This window comes from Solenopsis invicta, chromosome 4, assembly GCF_016802725.1.
Source record: "Solenopsis invicta isolate M01_SB chromosome 4, UNIL_Sinv_3.0, whole genome shotgun sequence".
In the NCBI taxonomy this organism is placed as follows: domain Eukaryota; kingdom Metazoa; phylum Arthropoda; class Insecta; order Hymenoptera; family Formicidae; genus Solenopsis; species Solenopsis invicta.
Window position 1 is genome coordinate 4,805,088 of NC_052667.1, and position 20,471 is coordinate 4,825,558.

The 20,471-nt window shown below is 32.4% G+C and overlaps 5 protein-coding genes across 11 annotated transcripts; 2 read left to right on the plus strand and 3 right to left on the minus strand.

Annotated features, from left to right (window-relative positions):
* The first annotated feature begins 206 nt into the window (after positions 1-206).
* On the plus strand, positions 207-3,382 carry LOC105195612 (RNA transcription, translation and transport factor protein). The gene is made up of 4 exons (XM_011161106.3): positions 207-569; positions 1,309-1,530; positions 1,954-2,052; positions 2,147-3,382. The coding sequence occupies exons 1-4, from the start codon at positions 509-511 to the stop codon at positions 2,512-2,514; spliced, it is 750 nt and encodes a 249-aa protein (XP_011159408.2). The 5' UTR covers positions 207-508; the 3' UTR covers positions 2,515-3,382.
* A 767-nt stretch (positions 3,383-4,149) lies between these two features.
* Positions 4,150-7,187, minus strand: LOC105195605 (AN1-type zinc finger protein 2A). 2 transcript variants are annotated; one of them, XM_011161096.3, is made up of 2 exons: positions 6,672-7,187; positions 4,150-6,220 (listed from the first exon to the last, which is right to left on the minus strand). In XM_011161096.3, exon 2 carries the CDS (start codon positions 6,183-6,185, stop codon positions 5,547-5,549), a length of 639 nt encoding a protein of 212 aa, XP_011159398.1. In that variant the 5' UTR covers positions 6,186-6,220; positions 6,672-7,187; the 3' UTR covers positions 4,150-5,546. The 2 variants fall into 2 exon arrangements, with proteins under 2 accessions (XP_011159398.1, XP_011159396.1); XM_011161094.3 differs by having other exon boundaries at positions 6,765-7,172.
* A 469-nt stretch (positions 7,188-7,656) lies between these two features.
* Positions 7,657-13,968, minus strand: LOC105195604 (tetratricopeptide repeat protein 30A). The gene is made up of 9 exons (XM_011161093.3): positions 13,600-13,968; positions 13,349-13,414; positions 12,932-13,270; positions 12,449-12,584; positions 12,197-12,361; positions 11,861-12,129; positions 9,344-9,751; positions 8,471-8,855; positions 7,657-8,172 (listed from the first exon to the last, which is right to left on the minus strand). Exons 1-9 carry the CDS (start codon positions 13,663-13,665, stop codon positions 8,030-8,032), a joined length of 1,977 nt encoding a protein of 658 aa, XP_011159395.1. The 5' UTR covers positions 13,666-13,968; the 3' UTR covers positions 7,657-8,029.
* LOC105195603 (nucleolar protein of 40 kDa) lies at positions 10,686-11,855 on the plus strand. Its single transcript, XM_011161092.3, has 2 exons — positions 10,686-10,936; positions 11,025-11,855. The coding sequence occupies exons 1-2, from the start codon at positions 10,820-10,822 to the stop codon at positions 11,682-11,684; spliced, it is 777 nt and encodes a 258-aa protein (XP_011159394.1). The 5' UTR covers positions 10,686-10,819; the 3' UTR covers positions 11,685-11,855.
* A 242-nt stretch (positions 13,969-14,210) lies between the features above and the next one.
* On the minus strand, positions 14,211-15,710 carry LOC105195601. 6 transcript variants are annotated; one of them, XM_011161090.3, is made up of 4 exons: positions 15,504-15,710; positions 15,184-15,232; positions 14,646-14,764; positions 14,211-14,563 (listed from the first exon to the last, which is right to left on the minus strand). In XM_011161090.3, the coding sequence occupies exons 2-4, from the start codon at positions 15,185-15,187 to the stop codon at positions 14,339-14,341; spliced, it is 348 nt and encodes a 115-aa protein (XP_011159392.1). In that variant the 5' UTR covers positions 15,188-15,232; positions 15,504-15,710; the 3' UTR covers positions 14,211-14,338. The 6 variants fall into 6 exon arrangements, with proteins under 6 accessions (XP_011159392.1, XP_011159390.1, XP_025990533.1 ...); XM_011161088.3 differs by having other exon boundaries at positions 15,184-15,239; positions 15,504-15,646; XM_026134748.2 differs by having other exon boundaries at positions 15,184-15,225; positions 15,504-15,645.
* Positions 15,711-20,471: the final 4,761 nt, after the last annotated feature.

Here is a 20,471-nt window from a genome sequence, read left to right on the forward strand (position 1 = left end):
ATATAACAAACGTAATTTAAAAATAAAATATTAAATTTGTTTGATGATACATATATTACAATTGTTTAATCAAGTAATCTAACAATTTTTAATTTATTGTTAATATAAATAAATACTTTTCAAACTTAACCTTTTAATCTTAATGTAATTTTTTGTTGATGTAAACTTTAAACATAACTAAATTAATTTTATAAAGCATTAATTTAAAAAAAAATGTATTAAACTTACCCAAATATATGGCTGCTATTAATTTACGACATCCGACAACGACATACGACCTATTGTGGAACGGGCCATAGTTGAGAGTGCCACCTGCTCGCGTCGCCTGCTACACCCTCTGCAGGTCGTTTCGCTAACTAATACGCCAGCATAGCGAAAACTGGAGCGCTGGAGCTTGTAAAATCTTGCGAAATCTGCCGGGGACAAGTTTTTCCACGATTTTCTGCTTGACGAGGACTCCTGCTTTGGAAGTAGCGCGTTTGTCGGTCTCTTCCCGCGAGTAATTAATATGTTCGAGAGAAAATTGAAGGCGCTGAACTACTTGGAATGGGATAAAGTTAATGCAAACAGTAAGCAAACTTTTTTGACACATGTCATAACCTATAAGCAACGTCGAGAAGAGTAGATAGAAAAAAACTTTAAAAATATAGATAAGGTTCATTGAGAAGGTAAAACGGGTATAAGTTTGAGTCTTGCAATGGCATTTTGTGCTATGTTATCTCCGAGTAGAGTTGAAAATACTTGTATAGCCAACCAACTTGATGACGCACATAACCACAAAGAAAATCGCTCTGCGAAATTTAACGTATACACTGTTTTATTAATATTCATAACATATTACGAAACTCGTCTATATTTTTTGTGAGTACATTCTACATCTTACATTTACCTGTCTGTTTCCAATATCGGCTTTTATATTCCATTTTGTGCTCACGTAACAAGCAATGTTAACCTTAGAGCATTACTATGAGAAATTTTCATTCAAATGCTAATTCAAATTTAATAGTTTTATTATTAAAATTTTAATAGTTTAAAACAAATATTTAATAACACTTTTATATTAAAACAGAATTAAATCAGTTATTTGACAACTTGCAGTTTATGCAAAGGACATAAAAGTTTTATAGACATGAAAAAGTATTTAAAAATCTATAGATAAGTTTTCACCCAGAGTAGTATTAATTCAGAAAAATTTGAGTAATACTTTAATGTATTGGTGTAAAAATTATACTAGATATTTCTTATTTGTAAAACAGAGAATAAACTTCTTAGGAACTGTAACATTGACACAGTATTGTAATGTTTCAGATACTCAACATTTCAGAAAAGTAATTGTATGGTTGGAAGATCAAAAGATACGTCAGTATACCATAGAGGACCGTCAGAAGTTGAGGGACATTACCTCCTCGGAATGGCCTAACATTTTTGAAAAGTATTGCAATGATGTCAAATGCCCGATAACTAAAAATGAAGTTGATCAGTTAGAATGGTTCCTACAATATGCCATTTGGCTAGAGTTTGGGGATGATTGTAAGATTTACTTGAAATAATTAGAATTAAAGCTATAAAAAATTATTAATAATAAATTATAATAAATACAGGTTCCATAAAATCCATATCAAATTAGGCAAGATTAAAGATTAGAGAATTTTGTTAATTATATAATTTTAAAAATATCTGCTCGTAGTTTTTAAAGCAATGATGCAAAAAGTAATAATAGCCTAAGAATGAGCAACTGAAGGATGTAAATTAATATAATTTCATGTATCTCATATAATTTTAATTTTAATTTAACCTAAATGTTTGAATTCTTATCTTCAATCTGTAATTCTTGATTTCCATAGTTTGATATAGGCTTAAGAGTGTTGGCTTTGAATAATCATTTGTCTAATCATACATGTGATTTTTAATCAATATTAAAATATTAATAGAACATATAATTTATTTTACTAGGCCAAAACTATCAACAAGTCATAGGAAGTAAGGCAAAAAATAAAGAACAGGTGAAAGTGCCTAGTATCAAGTCTACAAATCCTTTAGATAGTTTAGATTGTAAGTACATCTCGCGTTTGTTGTACAGTATTTGATGCACTGATATATCGTATGTGAAAGTGTAATCTAAATTTTGTTTTTTATTCCGTTTCAGTTGATAGTAACGCTGTTAAAAATGGAGTTGACTCAATAGCCAAATTACTGAATGTGCCGAAACATTCTGATCATCTCATAACGTTACAAGCGTGCAGCAAACTTGTGTGTAACAAGTTAAATGCAGATGCGATTAAGCAACCTAACAATGCCATGAACGCCAAAGGTAAATCTCAAGCGAAGATGATTATAGGGCCCAGCTTTAATATGGGCGACGCGATGTTGGATAATGCCGCCAAGGGTCTTTCCTTGTTGTACATTCAAGATCTCAGAAATCTCCAAACGAAGATTAACGAAACGATAGTCGCTGTGCAAAACGTAACAGCTAATCCAAAAACAGATACTAAATTAGGAAAAGTTGGTAAATAAATGGCTGCTCGTTAATATTTTATATTGTAGAAAGGCAGGTAATTGATACCTTGCTTGAAAAAAGACTGTATCAAATTAGCAGAATCTTTAATACTACGTACACATCTCAAAGCAATCTCACACTAAAAATGTACTATAAAATGAGGTAAATGACAATTCCTACCTCTTGTCAAATTTGTGACTTTACAATGAAATACAATGTAATGTTTCTTTCTCTCTTGTTCAGAATTAATATACATTATGCATATATAGATTTACTAATATAACGAAAAGTAGTAGTATGTGCACATAAAAACCATATTGTTAATTTATGCGTAAATACTGGAGACATTAAAATAATTTCAGTCATATAGAATACACAAATATCGAGCAATAAATATAAATTTATTTCCGATTTGTTTATAATTCTTGGCAAGCGTATTAGATTTTTATATTATGTGAAACTTATTAATTATTCTCCTATATTACAAATGTTCAAATAATTTATAATTGGACTTATGAAAAAATACATATTCTTTAAAAGGATAAAATATATATTTATTTAATATATAGAACGTTAAACATGTATAAATTATTTTAGATTGTCAAAATAAATTTAATTCTTCGTTATTATTTGGTCTTACATTTTAAACTGATTTATATTTAACATATATCTGTAGCTGTAATGTGCTTAAGTAGTAACCGAAATCCTGAGAGCATATTCCAAGAAAAAAAGGAACTGTCTCCTGCTACTGAACACTTTATTGAAAAAATCTATTGTGTGTATACGTTATTAGTCGTATAATTATTAGAACGTAATTTTATGTAACACAGCTAAATAGAAAACAAATTACGAATTATAGTAAATCAATAAATGAGTTTTTGCAAACATGTATATGTCCATACATTTGTGAAATTATCTGCTTATCATGTCCTTGCTCTTATTATCTATTTCAAATTTACTTATAATAGTATCAGAATCTATTAAATATAAATAACTGTAATATATATAAGAAGATACGCAGTGAATATATGTATACATAGGAATGTATAATAAACCACTTGTTCTTTCAAACATGTTTCAGAAATACTGGAAGGTAATATTGTTAAACGATTAAATTAAAATACTCTTTGAGAAAAAAGAAAAATTAGAAAATTATTTTAGGTAGATTTTCTATACATATATATATATATATATATATATATATATATAATAATTGCAAGAAGATAATAAATGTTCCTTTCCAGTAGCTCTGACACGTTTTTCATAGGCGAGAGTTATAATATAACAAACTTTTTAAAGTAGTAAAAAGCATATTTCTATTTATATATTAGAATCATATTATTTTCGAGTCTTCAATATTAAAAGCATTATCCATTAATTAATAAATATGCATTGTAGTAGCAAGCATAAAGCATACATCTGCTTATTGACTATATTCATTAATTGTCAATGCATTCGTACATATTATAGATATATTTATCAATATATCTCTGCTTATTGTAATTATTTAAAAAATGTATACCTTTTTATATATATATGTATGTATGTATGTATATATGTATATATATTAAAAATTTTCATATCCATACTTTTAAAAAGAAAGTGCTTATTCTACACTTCCAAAGGAATTAAGTAAAATAACTGGAACCGAGTATTGTAAAATTATATATATTTATAAAAATATGATAGTTATCACAGAATGTATGAATATCAGTTTTGTCAATGCAGTATCTTGAGTATAAAGTTTCTATGTTTGGTATTTTTTGTGATACTCTGAAGAATATTTTTATAAGAAGCTAGTGAGACATGACTGTGATATGTTCAAACGTGATTTCTGAGACTTTGCTTAAGGTATAATATGAACACGCCTAAATATCATACAATATACACGATTTCTCCCTGCCATTATAGTTTTTCATATTGCACCAAAAAACTCAATACTTATTTTACATATTATTTGTTAAAATCCTATTGTATGAGAAGAAATACCTAATGATAATTTCTTTGTATATGCGATATTTCACGATTTAATATTCTGTTGAAAACAATATTAAACATACAAGAATGTATTTTTGTATCATATGAAAATTTATGTGTAGTCACTGTTTAAAAGTAGCGCTTCTACAGCAAGTCGATAACAAATATTTATAAGCATGAATTAAAATAATTTATTTTTTTTTTTAAATTGAAGAGATTTTATGTAAGTGCATATTTTAATGTATATTATGCTTCGTCTACTAAGGCACTCTATAGTACTCTGAAGCTTTGTTATAATATATTATCAGAATTAATTATATAATATTATCAGAATTGTTTTATTTTTGGCAGAATATATTTCCTGGCTGTAAGCCAAAATTTCTAAATCTAAATGGAATATATGAGACAATTCACATTTATGATACATGAAGGAATAGTTCGAGTTATGAACAATTTGTACTTGCAACTTAACATAAAATCTTACCTAATAATGAATAACTTTTTTTTAAGACAAATGCTTTGATATACAATTTTTTGCTTGGAAATCCCACAAGATGCTATGATAGTACGCTTACGTGAGCAATTTTAATATATTAAACGCGTTTTAATTTCTATGCATGTAACATAACAGCAAGTTATAGATATAACGGCAGTCATATCTATAATAATATATAACAGATAAAAAATGAATAGAACAAATATGATACTTAAATTCTGTTGTAGGTATTGCCAAGTATGTGCTTTCAAGCTAGCGCCAGACTATATGCGATTCATGATTCACAATTCACGATTCATTATATAACTCTGTATACGAACTCTATATCAACTGATTCGTGATGACTTGCAACCTTTACTTTCATTTAAAAAAATCACTCCATGAATCGAACAAATGCAAACTTAATAAATTTGCTCATTCATACTATGAATCACAAATTATGAGTCTCAAATCACAAATTGCGCAGAGCCCAGTTAGTTTCAAAGGATGACAATACAAATTTTTCAATCTGATTTAGATTTTAGGAAACAAGGAAGCTTTTTTTCTCTATAACGATACAAAATAACGTGTAGATAGTTACGAAAGTCTACATCTATCTCGGTTTCCAGAAGGCACTGGTTGCAGCATACGCCTGCTTCTCTCCTCGTCGTCTAAGGAAGCCTGTAGAGCTCTAGCTAACGCCTCGTCCTCTGTCATCGTTCCTTGGAGGCTTCGGAACGAATGAGGATTACTGTTGCTGCTATTCTGCGATATTGTCACTTGATTTTTCTTCTTGTTTAGTGCCTCCAATCTGCGCAATCTCAACGCCTCTTCGGCTCCGATGCAGGCGTGATCAGTGGGATGTCTGTGCTTCAGACAAAAGTTGGCGCCGCACTCGCTGCACTTCACTGGCACCAGCTCCTTGACTTTGCATCCCTTTGAAGAACACTTGTTGGAGAACACCTTCCTTCCATGACTCTCTCTGCAGTCGTTATCCATGTGCAATCCCACAGCCACATCTGGTAGTTCGCCACGTTTTATCGGTATAGGAGTGTCACACAATGGGCACACAGGCACCTGTATGTTCTTCTTGTACTCGCTGGGACAATTATGACTCATGTAAGTTATATGATCCGTACAAAAGATTCCCTGACAAGCGTCGCACTTCAGAGGTAAAAAATCCAAACGGTTGCATGTATTCTCAGAACAATGTTCTCCCAAATTTGGAAATTCCATTGCAATGACGTTTTGTATTTCTCTTTACCAGATATCTGCAAAAGTAATTCAACAAAATGGTAAATTTGAAAAAAATGGAAATTGCAAGGACAATACCCTCTTTGAGAATAAACATATTCTAGTAATTAGCTAGATTAATGAAATCGAAAAAGATATCGAAAATAGTGTTTAATTTCCATTTCCATCAATGCAAATTAACTTCGATCTCGGTTTAATTTACTTTTTGTCTCCTTCTAGTTCCAAGAATTAGAAAGAGATAAAAAATAAATTGAGATTACAGTGGAAATAAATGTGAAAAAATCAATCAAGATTCAAGACATTGCTTATTAAGACATTTTCCCGTTTTAAAACAATCACGTTCTGACGCAATCAGCTGCACTTACTCCATTACTCTCTCTTATTAAACAAAGCGTTTTCTCGAAAAGGTATCGGAGCAAGTTCGAGTGCAAGTTCGGAGCACGATGGCTCAAGTTCAAGCGTACATACGTTAAGGGGACACGGAGCTAAGCGTTGACGTGGTAACGAAGGACACGAGGAGCTCGTGCAACTGTCACGATAAATTTTGTAACGACGGCGTACCTTGACTCAGCCAAAATGAAAAGAGCGAACTGAGGAGAGATTGCAGGTGCTGCGCGTATCTCCTCCTTCCTCTCTGCCGCCGATGTAACGTGTGCGAGGTCCTTAAGCACGTACGCGATTAATCGCTCGGGTTTTACGACACTGCGTCGCTAGAATTTTCGATGGCAGTACACCAGCAATTTGACAGTGATCATACGAAAAGCGAAGCCCGAGCTCAACTGCAACGACCGTATGCACCACTGATAGAGACCCAGACTCGGACTCGGGCACGTGTACCTCCTTTATATATTCTCGTGCGGCGATAAAAACCGATGACCAACGATGATCGACGATTTTCAGACCTGCACCTGCCTACACTCTCGCGGAGAAGAGCGCAAGGATGTCATCGAGGTCGGTGACGAAGGGGTCGAACGTGATGCAATATTGCGACACCGCGACGGTCGCGATATTGCGCGGACATATAAGTAAATTAAAATCACCCGCTAGATTTGATAAAACACATTACGTTTTAAAGCAGGCAACAGATGTCTGCTTTACAACAAAATTAATTTTTATTAAGTTTTCTTTTTTTAACATATGATAAATTCATAAATTTAGGCGAGATTTCAACATTATCATATTTTAAATATAGTTATTTTATATAACATTTCTGTTTTGTTCCACATGGGTAGGCGACTTAAATTAATTTTAATTAATTTGTTTTATAAAGGCCGTTAACTTCAATTTAATTTAATTTAAAGAAATATTGATTTCAATCCTGATTTTACACAATTCCAAATTTCTTTACTTAAACAAAATAACAAAATTAAAGAGAACAAAGAATAATTTTATATTAATAATAAAAAAATAGTTTGGTTGGGGTATTCTGCATAATTACTAACGTGGGAAAAAATTAATAAGTTAAATTATATGTATTTTAATAATAACTCAAAGTTACATATTAATTTATTTAAAATTAAGTTATTAACTTATTTCTAACTTTAGTATTTAACTTTACATTTTTTTTTACTAGTTAATACTATCCAACTTTGGAAATTATATTGCAAATTGTGATATAATTAATAAATTATATTAATATTATTATAATTATTGTATACATTGCCGATGAAACAATTACAATAGATCCAGTATAAATCCTTGAGAATAATTAAAAGGCGATTCAAGTTTAGACAATACAAATTCGGAGCATCACGCAAATTCGAATAATCACAAGATGTTATTACAAAATGTATGTACAATATATATAAGAGATTTTCTTTACACATCTAAGACATTTGCAACTTCAAAAATAATGCCTTGAGATACCGTGCCTCGTAAACGACTGTCCGTTTGCCTTGAGGTGAAATATTCAGCATGTCCTGTATATCAAATGGCTGATCTATCACTGTCATTATGTCTTTACCGTAGACTGAAATGCCAAAAAAAAAACACAAATATAAGTCGCTTATTTGTAAGTATATAATCTCGTTAAGAATTGCTAAACTCTGGCGTTTACTTAATCGATGATTGACTCAATCAGCACAATTGCTAATTTTTAATATAGTCATTTTCAAATGTTGATTAAATTCTTTCTTCTATGTGTCAAACAACAAAAAATCAATTTATTATTCAAATAATAATTCCATCTGTATTAACAAGATACTGCAGATATCACTTCATCACAAATCAATTGTCGATTAAGTTAGAGCTTAATTGAAATCATATACCTTCGCAATGTTCCAGAAATTGAATGCATTCTTGCAATGTGGAATCTTTCAGGACCACCAGTTGCTTTGCCAATTGCTCCAAGAGCGACAGGAAGCATCTCTTCGCGTAGAACCAGGTGTCGGTGCCAAGCTTCTTGTTATATGGCTCTAGACTCTTCATCACCCGTGATATGCCGAACTCATAGTTACCCTTGGAGCAGTACAGCGTTCCGATCACTAGATTCACGATGCACAAGTGAAAGAGCTTCTTGTCCTGATCCTCAAACGACACCGCCTCCTCCTCTTTCTCGATCTTCTTCATCAGCTCTTCGGCCTCCGCGTTCTGCGAGGTCATGATGTAGCTGACGCAGAGATTCGCGAGGACTATCGCGCTCACGTCCAGGATCTGCAAACAGACAGCGTTTCAAATTGCGAAGAAAAAAACCTTATAAAAAGATTCAAATGAACATTTTTTCTCATAGTTTTTATTGTACGAATTGGAACACTTTTCTGTAATTTTCTGAAATACTGAAAAAGTTTACATCTTTTCTTATAATTTTTCATTTATGTGAATTCTGAAATAGTCTAGGATTTCTAAGATTTCTCATTCAAAAAATGTATAAAAAAATATTTTAAACTTTCCGATTTCATAAGATTTTCCCCAGAAATTATAAAAATCTTTTTATAAAGATTTTTTTATATTAGGAATTCTGAAATATTCTGAGACTTCTAAGAAATTATCTTAGAAATTTCAGGATATTTCAGAATTCCTAATATAAAAAATTCTAAAAAAAAATGTAGACTTTCAATATTTTTGAAAAGTGTTTCGATAAAAAAAAATTTTTTTTAATTTTTACTAGGAAACAACGAAAATGTGCTTTGTTTCATGCTAACGCTGTCATATTTCTTCTTGACAATTGGTTCGTAGAAACGTGTCGAGTCCTTGAATTTATTCTCCTGCATGAAGAGCGTGTGCGCGACGTTCAGCTTCCACACGTCGTGCTCGTTGCAGAACTCGACGCTCTTCTTAAAGATCTTCTCCACCTGAGTGTAATTCTCCAGGTCCCAATAAATCTTCGCCTGCGCCATCAATACGGGAACGTATCTGTCGAGAGCCTCTTCATAATCGGTCACAGCCTTCTTCACGGCATTGTCGTCATGATTCAACCTGGCCTCCTGGACCTGCTTAGTCGCCTTACGAAGTGACTCCGTATGCTTATTAGCGAGATCGTCGAATTTGCGATAGGCTTCCTCTGGCGAGGTTTGTTGCGTTATTAACGCATCCAAGAAGTCGTATAAATACTGAAAAAATAATGAGAATTTAAATAAATGTAATATAATAATAATTCTGCTATAATAAGTAAAACTTTATGTATCCCAGACAGCACAAAATATCATAAAATATATTTAAAATATTTATACAAAAGATTAAAATATTTTAAACATATTATATATACATAAATATCTTAATCATATTCTTATGCGATAACGTAAGTATTAATGTATTAAAATTAAAAAGATTGTAATAAACATTTTTAATACATTTCTAAAATAAATTTTATGTATTGTACTAAATGATCACAAAATCTTCATTACATATTTTTATAAGATTTCTACAAAATCTTTACTACATATTTTTTAAAAATAAATTATCAAAAATTTGAATTTGTATAATAAAATGTTTTGTGCTATTATCAGGAAAATATATAAATTATTAATCAAAACTGCTTAAAAATCATTCCAAAATGATCCTTATTTTTTACAAGATATTAATATCTCTTCTATATCATACTTTGTAATTATAATTTGATTACACATTTTGCTACGAATATTAAACATAAAAAAATTGTAAGCCCTGGAATAGCCTGCTTAAAATTTTTCTAAATTTTTCTAATTTTTATTTTTGCAAGATATTTATATTCTATATATCATATTATTGTTGTCCAGATATTTTTTCTGTAAAGTTAAAGACAATATTAAACTAATTGAACATTAAATGGAATATTATCCAAAATTGTAATTTCTTAGTTGAAATCGCTTTTGAGATTCCTTCCAAGATGATTTTCATTGTTGTAAAATATTCATTAATGCTTTTTCATATTCGTATTCTTTTTTTGTATTTTTCTGTAAATATTACGTAAATTAACGTAATTTATATAAATATACTTGAATTAAAATTTTAATTATCTTATTAATAAGTAATAAAGCAATTGGCACATCCCTGCAACACAGAAACATGTGTGAGCTTACCAATGTTACGGCCCTGCATTTGTTGATACAAATCTAACCTATATAGTGCAATTTTTATCGATCTTACACTTGTCGAAACGTCGCTTACGAATGTTGTTTCTGCTGAGAAATTAAGGCAAGATGACAAAATGTGAACTAAATCAGATATTTCTGGGCGAAGTCGCGTCCGTACAAAATTACGGAGCCTTCGTCAGAATACCAGGTACCCCGCAGCAAGGCTTGATACATCGGACACAGGTGTGTATCACATAAACTCTCATATAAACAAAGACTAATAATTCCCGCCGTAATGTAATCCATTGATTTTTATGCAATTCTCTGTCAGGTAAGCACGGCTCATGTCGACAATGTTGCAGAAGTCTTGCAAAAGGGTGAGCGGGTCTGGTGTAAGGTGATCTCCGTGGGAGAGGACGGCAAGGTAGGGCTGTCCATGAAATATGTAAATCAAGGAAACGGCACGGACCTGGATCCTAACGGCGTGGAGCTGCAAAGAGACGTTCAACGGAAAAAAAATCCAGGAATGACACAGCGTAAGGTCATACAGCTGGAAGCAGTGCTGAACACCACATGCGCTAAGTGTGGAACTAGAGGACACTTGGCCAAGGACTGTTTCATGTCTCCTGACGGCAAGAAGTACGAATTGATCCCGGAAATAGAGGAAGAGAGTATTCCAGAGCCAAACAGTGAGAATACTGAGAAAAAGGCAGAGAAAAAGTGTAAATCAAAGAAGAAGAAGAGAAAGTCAAAGAGGAGCAAACAGTCTACCGATGACAGCGATACAGAAGACAAGGAGAGGAGCAAGAAGAAGAAGAAGAAATTTTCCAAAGAACGCAAGAAGCACAGAAAGAAATGTAGCAACAGCTCGAGTGATTCCTCGGATAGCTCATTGTCTGACAATGTGAAGGCTCACAAGCGGAAACGCTCGGAGGATCACGAGACTCGTACCAAAAAATGCAAGCATTCTAAAACCAAGCATTCAGATTGATCAACGTCGACCGCACTTTTTTTCTAGATATAATTTGATAGATATTATACCTTATATCTTTATGTTGCATGTAACTTGTACATAAAATACACAAAACAAGGCTGTAATGGTAATTTCGAAACGTTCAAATTGATGTGTCTAAAGAATAAATCTTCGCTTGTAAGAATTAAACTTACTGGTGTCAGATATTTGTAAGTCAGATGTACATTTTCAGCCAGTACATCGGCAGCGAGATCATAATATTGATATTTGCAGTACAGAAGTAACAAATTGGCGAAGGTTTCGGGTGGGAAAGGGTTCTGTTGCAGCAGAAATTGCAACTTCTCGAATCCCTCACTCGGTTTCGTGTCCATGTTTATTAACGCCTGATTGTGCAAGGTGACGGCATCGAGTTCCTCCTCGGAACGTGGTGGCATGTCCGTTAATGCCTCCTTCGCCGCATCGTCTGTAATATTAAGAAACGATGTAAGAAAAATACGACTTTGTCAGAATCAAAACCAATGCAAATTTACAATTTTGCAATTGGTACTCGATAGCAGCCTTCAGATTGAAGGCCTCCGTCAGAGCTGTCTCATGCAGTGTCAACGTATTCCCGACGCTTCGAACTTCGATGCCCTCGGTGGCCATCCCTACACTCAGCTCAGGATGCTCCCTTATACCATGCTCGATAATAGTAGCTAAAAGGCAATTAAACGTTCAAGAATAAGTAAATAAGTTTATAATCTACATTGATAGATTTGATAATAGAGATATAAGGAGTCTACCGATATGTTTCAGTGATGCTGCATACTCTTTCAGTTTAAAATAACAAAGAGCAACGTTGTACGATAAGTGAGGTCTGAATCCCGCGATTTGTAACGCATTTGAAAATTTCTTGAGGGCCTGCTCGTAATGCTCTTCCTAAAAATACAATCATGAATCTTTACACAAAGTAGAATTATTTTTCAGGAATACTGAGAAAATCTACATCTTTTCTTAAAATTTTTCACATATGTAAATTCTAAAATATTCTAAAATTAGTATAAAAAAATCAGAGAAATTTTCTAAAGTTATAAAACTATATATATAGAAATTCTAAAATTTACATAAAAATTCTGAAAAATTATATATAAAATTTTATAAGAAATAATAAAGAGATTTTCTTAGTATTTCTGAAAAATATATTCCAATTCGTAAACAAATTCTGAGAACAATTTTCCCCTGAATATACGTTTATCAACATCAAGTTTATTTGTAGATATTTGTACCTTGTACAAGAGACATCCCAGATTGATTTCCGTATCGACATCATCGGCGGGACATTGATCCACGAGATTCTTCGCAGCTACCATGTCCTCCTGCCCGTACTTGATAGCCGCCTGCAACTTCTTCACCTTGAATTCTAAGTTACTTTGATTGATAATGCCCGAACAGACCGTCCACGCTTCCGGGTACATGCAAGCTTGATGCAAGGATTGGGCGTAATAGAGTTTGTAAAGATTCTCCTGTGGACACAGTTGAACCAGCTTCTCGTAGCACTGAGCCGCAGCCATAAAATCTTGAGTGTAAAAGTAACAATGGGCCAAAAGAGATAAACAGGGTCTAGACTAAAAACAAAACGCTTTTATTTATAATATGGACATTTACTTAAACCGAAATATAAGATCACATTACAGCATACATACATTAGGATGAGAATCTAAAAGATTTAGAAGAATTTTAATGGTTTCGGTATATCGCTGCTCTTTTATCTGAAACACACAGTCATATTTAATTATATATTTATTCGTCTTCAAAGATTAAAGATAAAAAAAAGAAATGCAATAAATTTTAATATTATTTAACCAACTTTTCGATTAATTTGGAATTGAGTTGATTTTATTGAGAATTTCAAATGTATTTAATACATAATATGTGGTTATAGTTCAGTGTATACCATGTTATATATTATTTTTGTGTATTCCCCATCCTTTATATGCACATTTTCTATGAATGTAGACATAGTAAGAATTACAATAATGCACTATGAAACTTTAGCAGATAGTGTTGTTTCTTGCTTTATGGCATACTATGCATGTACTACCATGTGACTGTAAGCATGCATTCACGCGTATTGTTTTGACACGAGGCTAGATCCGTTGCCAAGGAAATGACGCTAGGAAATAAGGAAATAATACAAGTTTCAAACTTAGCTCGTTTATTCACATTATTATTAATGCCAATGTTTTAAATTTCTTGTAAAAATTATGTACTTAATCCTGGAATATTTTTTCTTATTTTAATACTGAATGAAAATTGACTCACAAAATTAATAATTTAATAATACTTTACATGTTAGCGTCTAAAACTTTGCAATTTTATAAATTGCAAAATATTGCACAGTATTTTAATATACAAAAAATCTTATTAAATATTATGTCAAGTTATCAAAGTTTCAATAATAGAAACTGTTCTAAAGTTTAAATTATCACTTGAAAAAATTCACCTATAGTAGCATCCCACAGTTAAATAGATATAACTTGAGTTTAAAAAAGTTCATAATACAAATTGTGATTTAAAGTAATTTTTTATTCATATATGTTTATATAACTAATATACAATATATACAGTAATTTATAATGTGAGAGATGATATTATATTGAAAATAGATATTACATTTTGAGAAAGAAGTGCATCTAGTACCACAGCAATTTATTTACTTCACACAACTTGTCCCGCTTAATCTGATGCAGAGTGGCCGTTAAGTTATCAATTTTGTCTATCATCACTTGCAGTTTACGTTCCTGCGTCTTCAACAACTCAGTAGTCTCTGAGAAATTCTTTTGAAGAGCATCTGAGTGTTCGCTTGTGAAAGATGGCACGTCCAGAATTTTTGCCGACTTGGCAAGAACCTTTGTTGTCTGTAACAAATGACATTGATGATAAATAGAAAGATAAATAGAAAGTGAAATGATAAATGGAAGTTCTATAAAAAGCACTCACATGTATCTCATTGGTAAGTCTGATGCATTTTTCAAGCTCCTTTGCACACTGCTGTGGATATCTCTCTCGAGCATCACACACCTCGAACATCACGTCTTCGCACTGTTGCTCAAGTTCATCTGCATTTAGAACAAATATTATGGGCCAGGATCTTAATAGCTGACTTATATTTTCAAAACAATGTTTTATGCTTAGATCTTTATCATTGCAACGCACAGTAATTATGTTTCAAGTCTCAAGTCACAAAGACAATTGCTTTTTGTAGAATGGCTTGTAATTTTAATGCTACATATTTTTGTAATAATATGTATGAAAATGTGTGTACAAGATAAAGTAATACTCTTGTTACAATGATTTGTCATTAATCACAAATAAAACAACACTTTAGTTTAAGTTAACATTAATTATCTTGAGATTACAGGTTAGCCATTCTGCTGAGGACCTAACCATGTACGAGACATTTCCAACTTAGGAAAAATTCGTTACAAGATTCAGATCAGGAATTTTTCAAAAATGAAATAAAACATGGAGCACTTACCCATTTCTAAATAATTGAATCCTCACATCTGCTATCACATCCCTGAAATCTTCATACTTATTTAAAAACACAAGAGCAAATTTTAGAATATTTGTTGAAACACGATAAGCAATGTGTGCTGAAGTGATTTAAATTGTAAGAAAAATACATCAACGAAATTGATCGAGATTCAATATCGGGTTGAAATTTACAAACGCACATACAGAATTTCAAAATGAACGTACAGCAATCGCGAGGATCAGATTAATTTATACTATACTGTTTATAGCGTGGAAATTAACGAATCGTGTCGTAAACAGCCCTCTGACATGTATACATACCAACACAAATAGTATTGAATAGTACTGTTGTATATCACGCGAGTTCAAGTCACTTCAAGTTCAGTCAAGTTCAATGTCTAAACCGCTACGCGGCGTTGGCAACATTCAGTCTTATTTCTTTGTTTAACATCCGGTAACCAATAAAGATAGATATAGAATATCACATGAATATCACTGTCCTTAGGCTTGTTTTCTCTTCCTGCACTAGACTGCACTGGAACGTTCCTTCTTGCTTCCACTAACTTTCAAATATATATCTATTTCATTTTAAGTGCACACTAATTCAGGGAGTTCAGGAACAGAAAACAAACGGCTTATTGAATTAATTTCTTTGTTGTCTCTCTCTTTCTTACGATCAAATATATCTCATCTCGAGTGCAAAAATTTTTGGAAATTTCAAGCAACTCGAATAAACCTATGATCTCGATGTATTCTCTATATCTATTTTTAGAAAAGAAAAAAAAAGAGAAAGAGAAAGAAGTCACCGAATTTTATTACTACTACTATACTCTACTGCTACTTACTACTACTTATATATACTACTTTCAAAACCTTCAACTAGGACGACTAGGACACGCACAGCATAAATAGAACGTGACCGCAACATGGAATTATACTTAATATGTATATTAATGCATGATTTTCATACATATGAGGCAGAAACTACATATAATATATAATGTTGCAGGTTTCAACCACAAATATAATACATAAAGTGGCATCATTTTTCACTTTGCTGTTTCTTAGTTAATAGTAAAAGACGAGGAATAATTAAATAACGCTTTCCAGTATTGCGAATATCGTATATATTACGCAAAAACGCAAAAACTAATTACGTTTATGCTGTATATTATAGTAAATTTACTATACATATAAAACATGTATGAAATTTAAACGGATAAAATGGATTATACTGTAAGCGGCGAAACGCGGCGGCCGCCCGATGGCGCCAGTTCACGGAGACCACGAGGTTCCCGCGCGTTCGCAATGTGCGTACATACGCCGATCGAGACATCACGTCTTCGTCACCATGCGTGTCGACCAATCTGATCGATTGATCGACCACCCTGCTCCGGACGGAGCAACGAACAGCGGCGATTACTCTATAAGGCCTGTTAAGCGTAACGTTTGTAAGATCTCGTACGAATAAACGGGAGTGATTCTGAAGTGTGTGTCGATCTGGGGGTCGATTGCGTATTCCAAAACCTAGTGAAAATGGTAAAAGTGAGCTCTCACTCGATTGGCTACTTTTCACCATAGTGGAAATGCGACATTTCTCACGTGACATTAGGTTTGTTCGAGTTGTTTGAAATCCCCAAAAATTTTTGCACTCGAGATGAGATAAATATATATTCGATCGTAAGAAAGAGAGAGACGACAAAGAAATTAATTCAAAAAGGGCAGCAACACGAACAGGCCTGTTGCTCGGTAAGTATTTTGATGTCGAGTTCATCAAACTGTGTCGAATTTGGTCGAGTTTGCGGAGTCTTGTATCGTTTCAGAATGGAGTACCTTTTACTTTTTATCGAGCAAGAGGAAAATGCGAATTAAAAAAAGAATTAGAAAAAGAAATTTAAATTTATTAAGAAAGAGACTGAGAGATACTCAGGATACATTCGATATTCTAGATAATATATTCTAGATAATACATTGTAAAATTGTATAAAGTATATAAATAAATTAATAATTATATAAGTATATAAATAATAAATAACAATAAATAAATAATAAGATATAAATAATATAAGTATATATTGTAAATCAATTATGCAATATTTACGCACCGTTTTTTTTTTTTAATTGATATCTTACTCGGAACACGCGTCGTCAATCGTCAACAGGAGGGACTTTGAGATTATTGGAGATTAACTCAGAGGCGACGCACCGTTTTTTAAAGGTTATGTGAAGTTTTCTACCATTGCTCGCACTCGCATTTGTGATTTTCACTCACGTGAGCATAGGGATATCGCATTTTCACTATGCTCATAGCCAATCGCGCGTATTTTTTCATGTGAAATGAAAATACGAGAAGTGAGAAAAGTCGACAAAGATACACAATCGACCCCCAGTTTCCTGTCCCTTTTCCCGAGCATCCGATAACGGTAGGGAGCCGGCTAATAGCTCTGGCAGACAGGCGTTTACAATTTTTTGAAAAGACGTACGCCTATTGGATAATCGCGCGTCGCGTGTCGCAAATCGCGCTGGTCTGCCAGAGCCATAAGTCACGATCATGGTGGAAGGATAACATGGTGTGTGCAGTTCGCGCGTGTCTCTCTCTAAAAATTTGCCCTCTTCGTCTATCGGTGGGTTATAGTTAATAAGACAGCCAACTGTGAAAAGCAAAATTATTTAGCGTCAGCCTGTTGGTATGCTGAGTCATCTATCCTTGTTTCGTGCACTTATTCAAGTATCTGCTTCTCTTTCTATCGGGAACAGTTATGCACGTGAAGTGTTACACTAATTTTTGACCGAAGATTCGGTTCATTCGGTTAGTTTCCTCCATTTCCTTTTCATCGTAAGAACACGTGTGAAAGAAATAGGAAACAGCGTAAGAGTGTGCAAGAAATTGACAAGCTTTTAATATGTTGTAATACAGATAAAAATGTGGGACACGTATTTTTATATGTATAATAACGGGCCCATATGATTGTCAAGAGGATAAAACACACTCTTGAAATAAATTGATTTTTTAATTTCTGAATTAAAAAATCTTACTACTTAAGTATTACCATCGAAATGGTAAAAAATATAAAAAAAAGTTTTAAATAAAAGTTTTATATATTTCTATGTATTTTATAACACTTTGTTTAGATTTTTTTTAATGTTATTTTTCTCGAAATTTTCCTTCTCTTCTAAATTTCTGAAAAATTTAAAATTTACTTTATATCAAAACTTATAGCATATTTAACAACAAATTCAAACATGTATGGTGAAGTTATAGTTCGAAGACACATTTTTCAGAAATAAACTAAAAATATCTATATTGCTATACACGCGCCCCATCCATATCTGCTTTATGGCGTCTATTGTTAATATATATTTATTTTTTTAATAACTACAAAATTTTTCGTATTATTATATTTTTATATGTTTTTTAGGTTTAATTTTATTGTTTTTTATTTTTTATTTATTTATTTATTTACTTATTTAATTTTTACCTATTTACTTTTTATTGCTAAAAATCTATACAATAATGAGGACGCTCAGAATTTAACTGAACAAAAATAACTGTATTTGCTTGTCTTATTATTAAATTTTTCCAATTTAATATTTAATTTTGATATAACAACAAACTTGTTCAATTGTAAAATATTAAAAAATATCACTTACATGCAAATCACACCTTCCTTCTGACGTATGTAAATCGAGCCATGAAATTATACATACAAGGATAGAAAGAGAAACTAACATGTGTGAAACAAAGAAGGTAGATCCAGCATACCAACAGGCTGACACTAAATAATTTTACTTTTCACAGTTGGCTGTCTTATTAACTATAACCCTTGCAGAGCAAAAGTGGGCGTGGTTTAGCCGAACTGCATACACCATGCTATCCCTTCCACCATGGTCACGATGCCACGAGCCATGAACAAGTGTTGTGTGATCGTAACGTAAACACGTGTTTCTTCGAGTAATTTTAATCGAATAATTGTAGTGATTAGAATAGTAATTAATAAAGTTGATCGATCGGTTCATCGCGTAGTTCCGCGTTTATCAATCAAGTGCAGAGTAAATAGTAATGTGGTAAAATATGAAACAACTTCGAGGGATAGATCTGGATAAAGGACAAATTTAAATTGAACTGTCGCATCGTGGAAACAATAAGCTGATTGCCGTGTGCGTGAGTGAACGTGCTTAAACTTGTTTAAAGCCTCCTTCTTCCCCGTCTCTATCTCTCTCACTCTCTCACACTCTCTCTCTCTCTCTCTCTCTCTCTCTCTCTCTCTCTCTCTCCTTTCTTTCCTTTTTGTGCGTTTTAAAAGTTCTACTTTTAACTTGCAAGTGCACATTTAAGTAATCTAATTTGCATTAAATTTTATTATTCGCGGGCGTACATTTATTATAATAATGTAAACTTACTTGAAGATTTCACGGTCATCCCGATATTTGACGGCCGGATGACAGATCGAAATTTGGCAAGTTAAATGTAGCATAATTAAAGTGACAGAGAGAGAGAGAGAGAGAGAGAAAAAAAGTTTAAATAGGAATGTGCTGTCCATGTACTTTTGTCAGTCATTTGAGCGCAGGAGGTGCCCCACGGAAACATCCGCGTGTAACAGTGAGTCTCGCCGCCCCTGTCTTCCACTTGTATGTACATACCTGACCCGTAATACGCTAACTAATTCTTATTGTAACTTGAAAACTAAGCTTCGGACAAATTTTTGCAAAAGGAAAAATCGTCTCAGAATTCGATTACGAATATGCCAGCTTCGGGACCAATAGGTTATTTTGAATCACCCTGTATATTACTGAATCAAAAACATTTATATTAAATTATATAAAATTCTATATTAAATATTTGAACAATATTTTAAATGTACTGAAAAATTTCGCACATAAACTGTGATTTAATAAATTTTGTTATACATATAATCTTCATCCTATACTGAAAACTTATTAAAATTTAATTAAATTAATAAGTTTTAATAAAATCGAAATACAGGCCGGTGATTATTAATGAATGTTCTCACTTTTTACCATCGGAGCATGATTTACCGACGGATATGTATTTCTAACATATTATTATATTAGAAATTACAAATGCGTGTTCCGATGGTAAAAAGTGGAAACATTTATTAATAATCACCCTGTATATGGATCTTATATAAATTTATAAGAATTTAATAAGATCCTTTTTTAAAATATATTGATTTTCTCGCGGGTTTCTTTAAAAATAAAAAGTAACTACTTTGTTTTTTCTTCGAATAAAAATAGGAAATTCAAATAATGTTTGATCCAGTGCATTCG

Excerpts from the sequence above, each read along its gene's own strand:
- LOC105195601 (XM_011161090.3), bottom strand. Across the intron at positions 14,564-14,645 it reads GACTTACCAATGAGATACAT|ACAACAAAGGTTCTTGCCAA; the intron begins GTGAGTGCTTTT and ends CATTTGTTACAG.
- LOC105195604 (XM_011161093.3), bottom strand. The coding sequence starts at position 13,665 with ATGTCTACATTCATAGAAAATGTGCATATAAAGGATGGGGAATACACA. Across the intron at positions 12,130-12,196 it reads CGAGTACCAATTGCAAAATT|ACGATGCGGCGAAGGAGGCA; the intron begins GTAAATTTGCAT and ends TTAATATTACAG. Across the intron at positions 8,173-8,470 it reads ATTTCTGGAACATTGCGAAG|TCTACGGTAAAGACATAATG; the intron begins GTATATGATTTC and ends TTGGCATTTCAG.
- LOC105195605 (XM_011161096.3), bottom strand. The coding sequence starts at position 6,185 with ATGGAATTTCCAAATTTGGGAGAACATTGTTCTGAGAATACATGCAAC.
- LOC105195603 (XM_011161092.3), top strand. The coding sequence starts at position 10,820 with ATGACAAAATGTGAACTAAATCAGATATTTCTGGGCGAAGTCGCGTCC. Across the intron at positions 10,937-11,024 it reads GCTTGATACATCGGACACAG|GTAAGCACGGCTCATGTCGA; the intron begins GTGTGTATCACA and ends ATTCTCTGTCAG.
- LOC105195612 (XM_011161106.3), top strand. The coding sequence starts at position 509 with ATGTTCGAGAGAAAATTGAAGGCGCTGAACTACTTGGAATGGGATAAA. Across the intron at positions 1,531-1,953 it reads GCTAGAGTTTGGGGATGATT|GCCAAAACTATCAACAAGTC; the intron begins GTAAGATTTACT and ends TTATTTTACTAG. Across the intron at positions 2,053-2,146 it reads TCCTTTAGATAGTTTAGATT|TTGATAGTAACGCTGTTAAA; the intron begins GTAAGTACATCT and ends ATTCCGTTTCAG.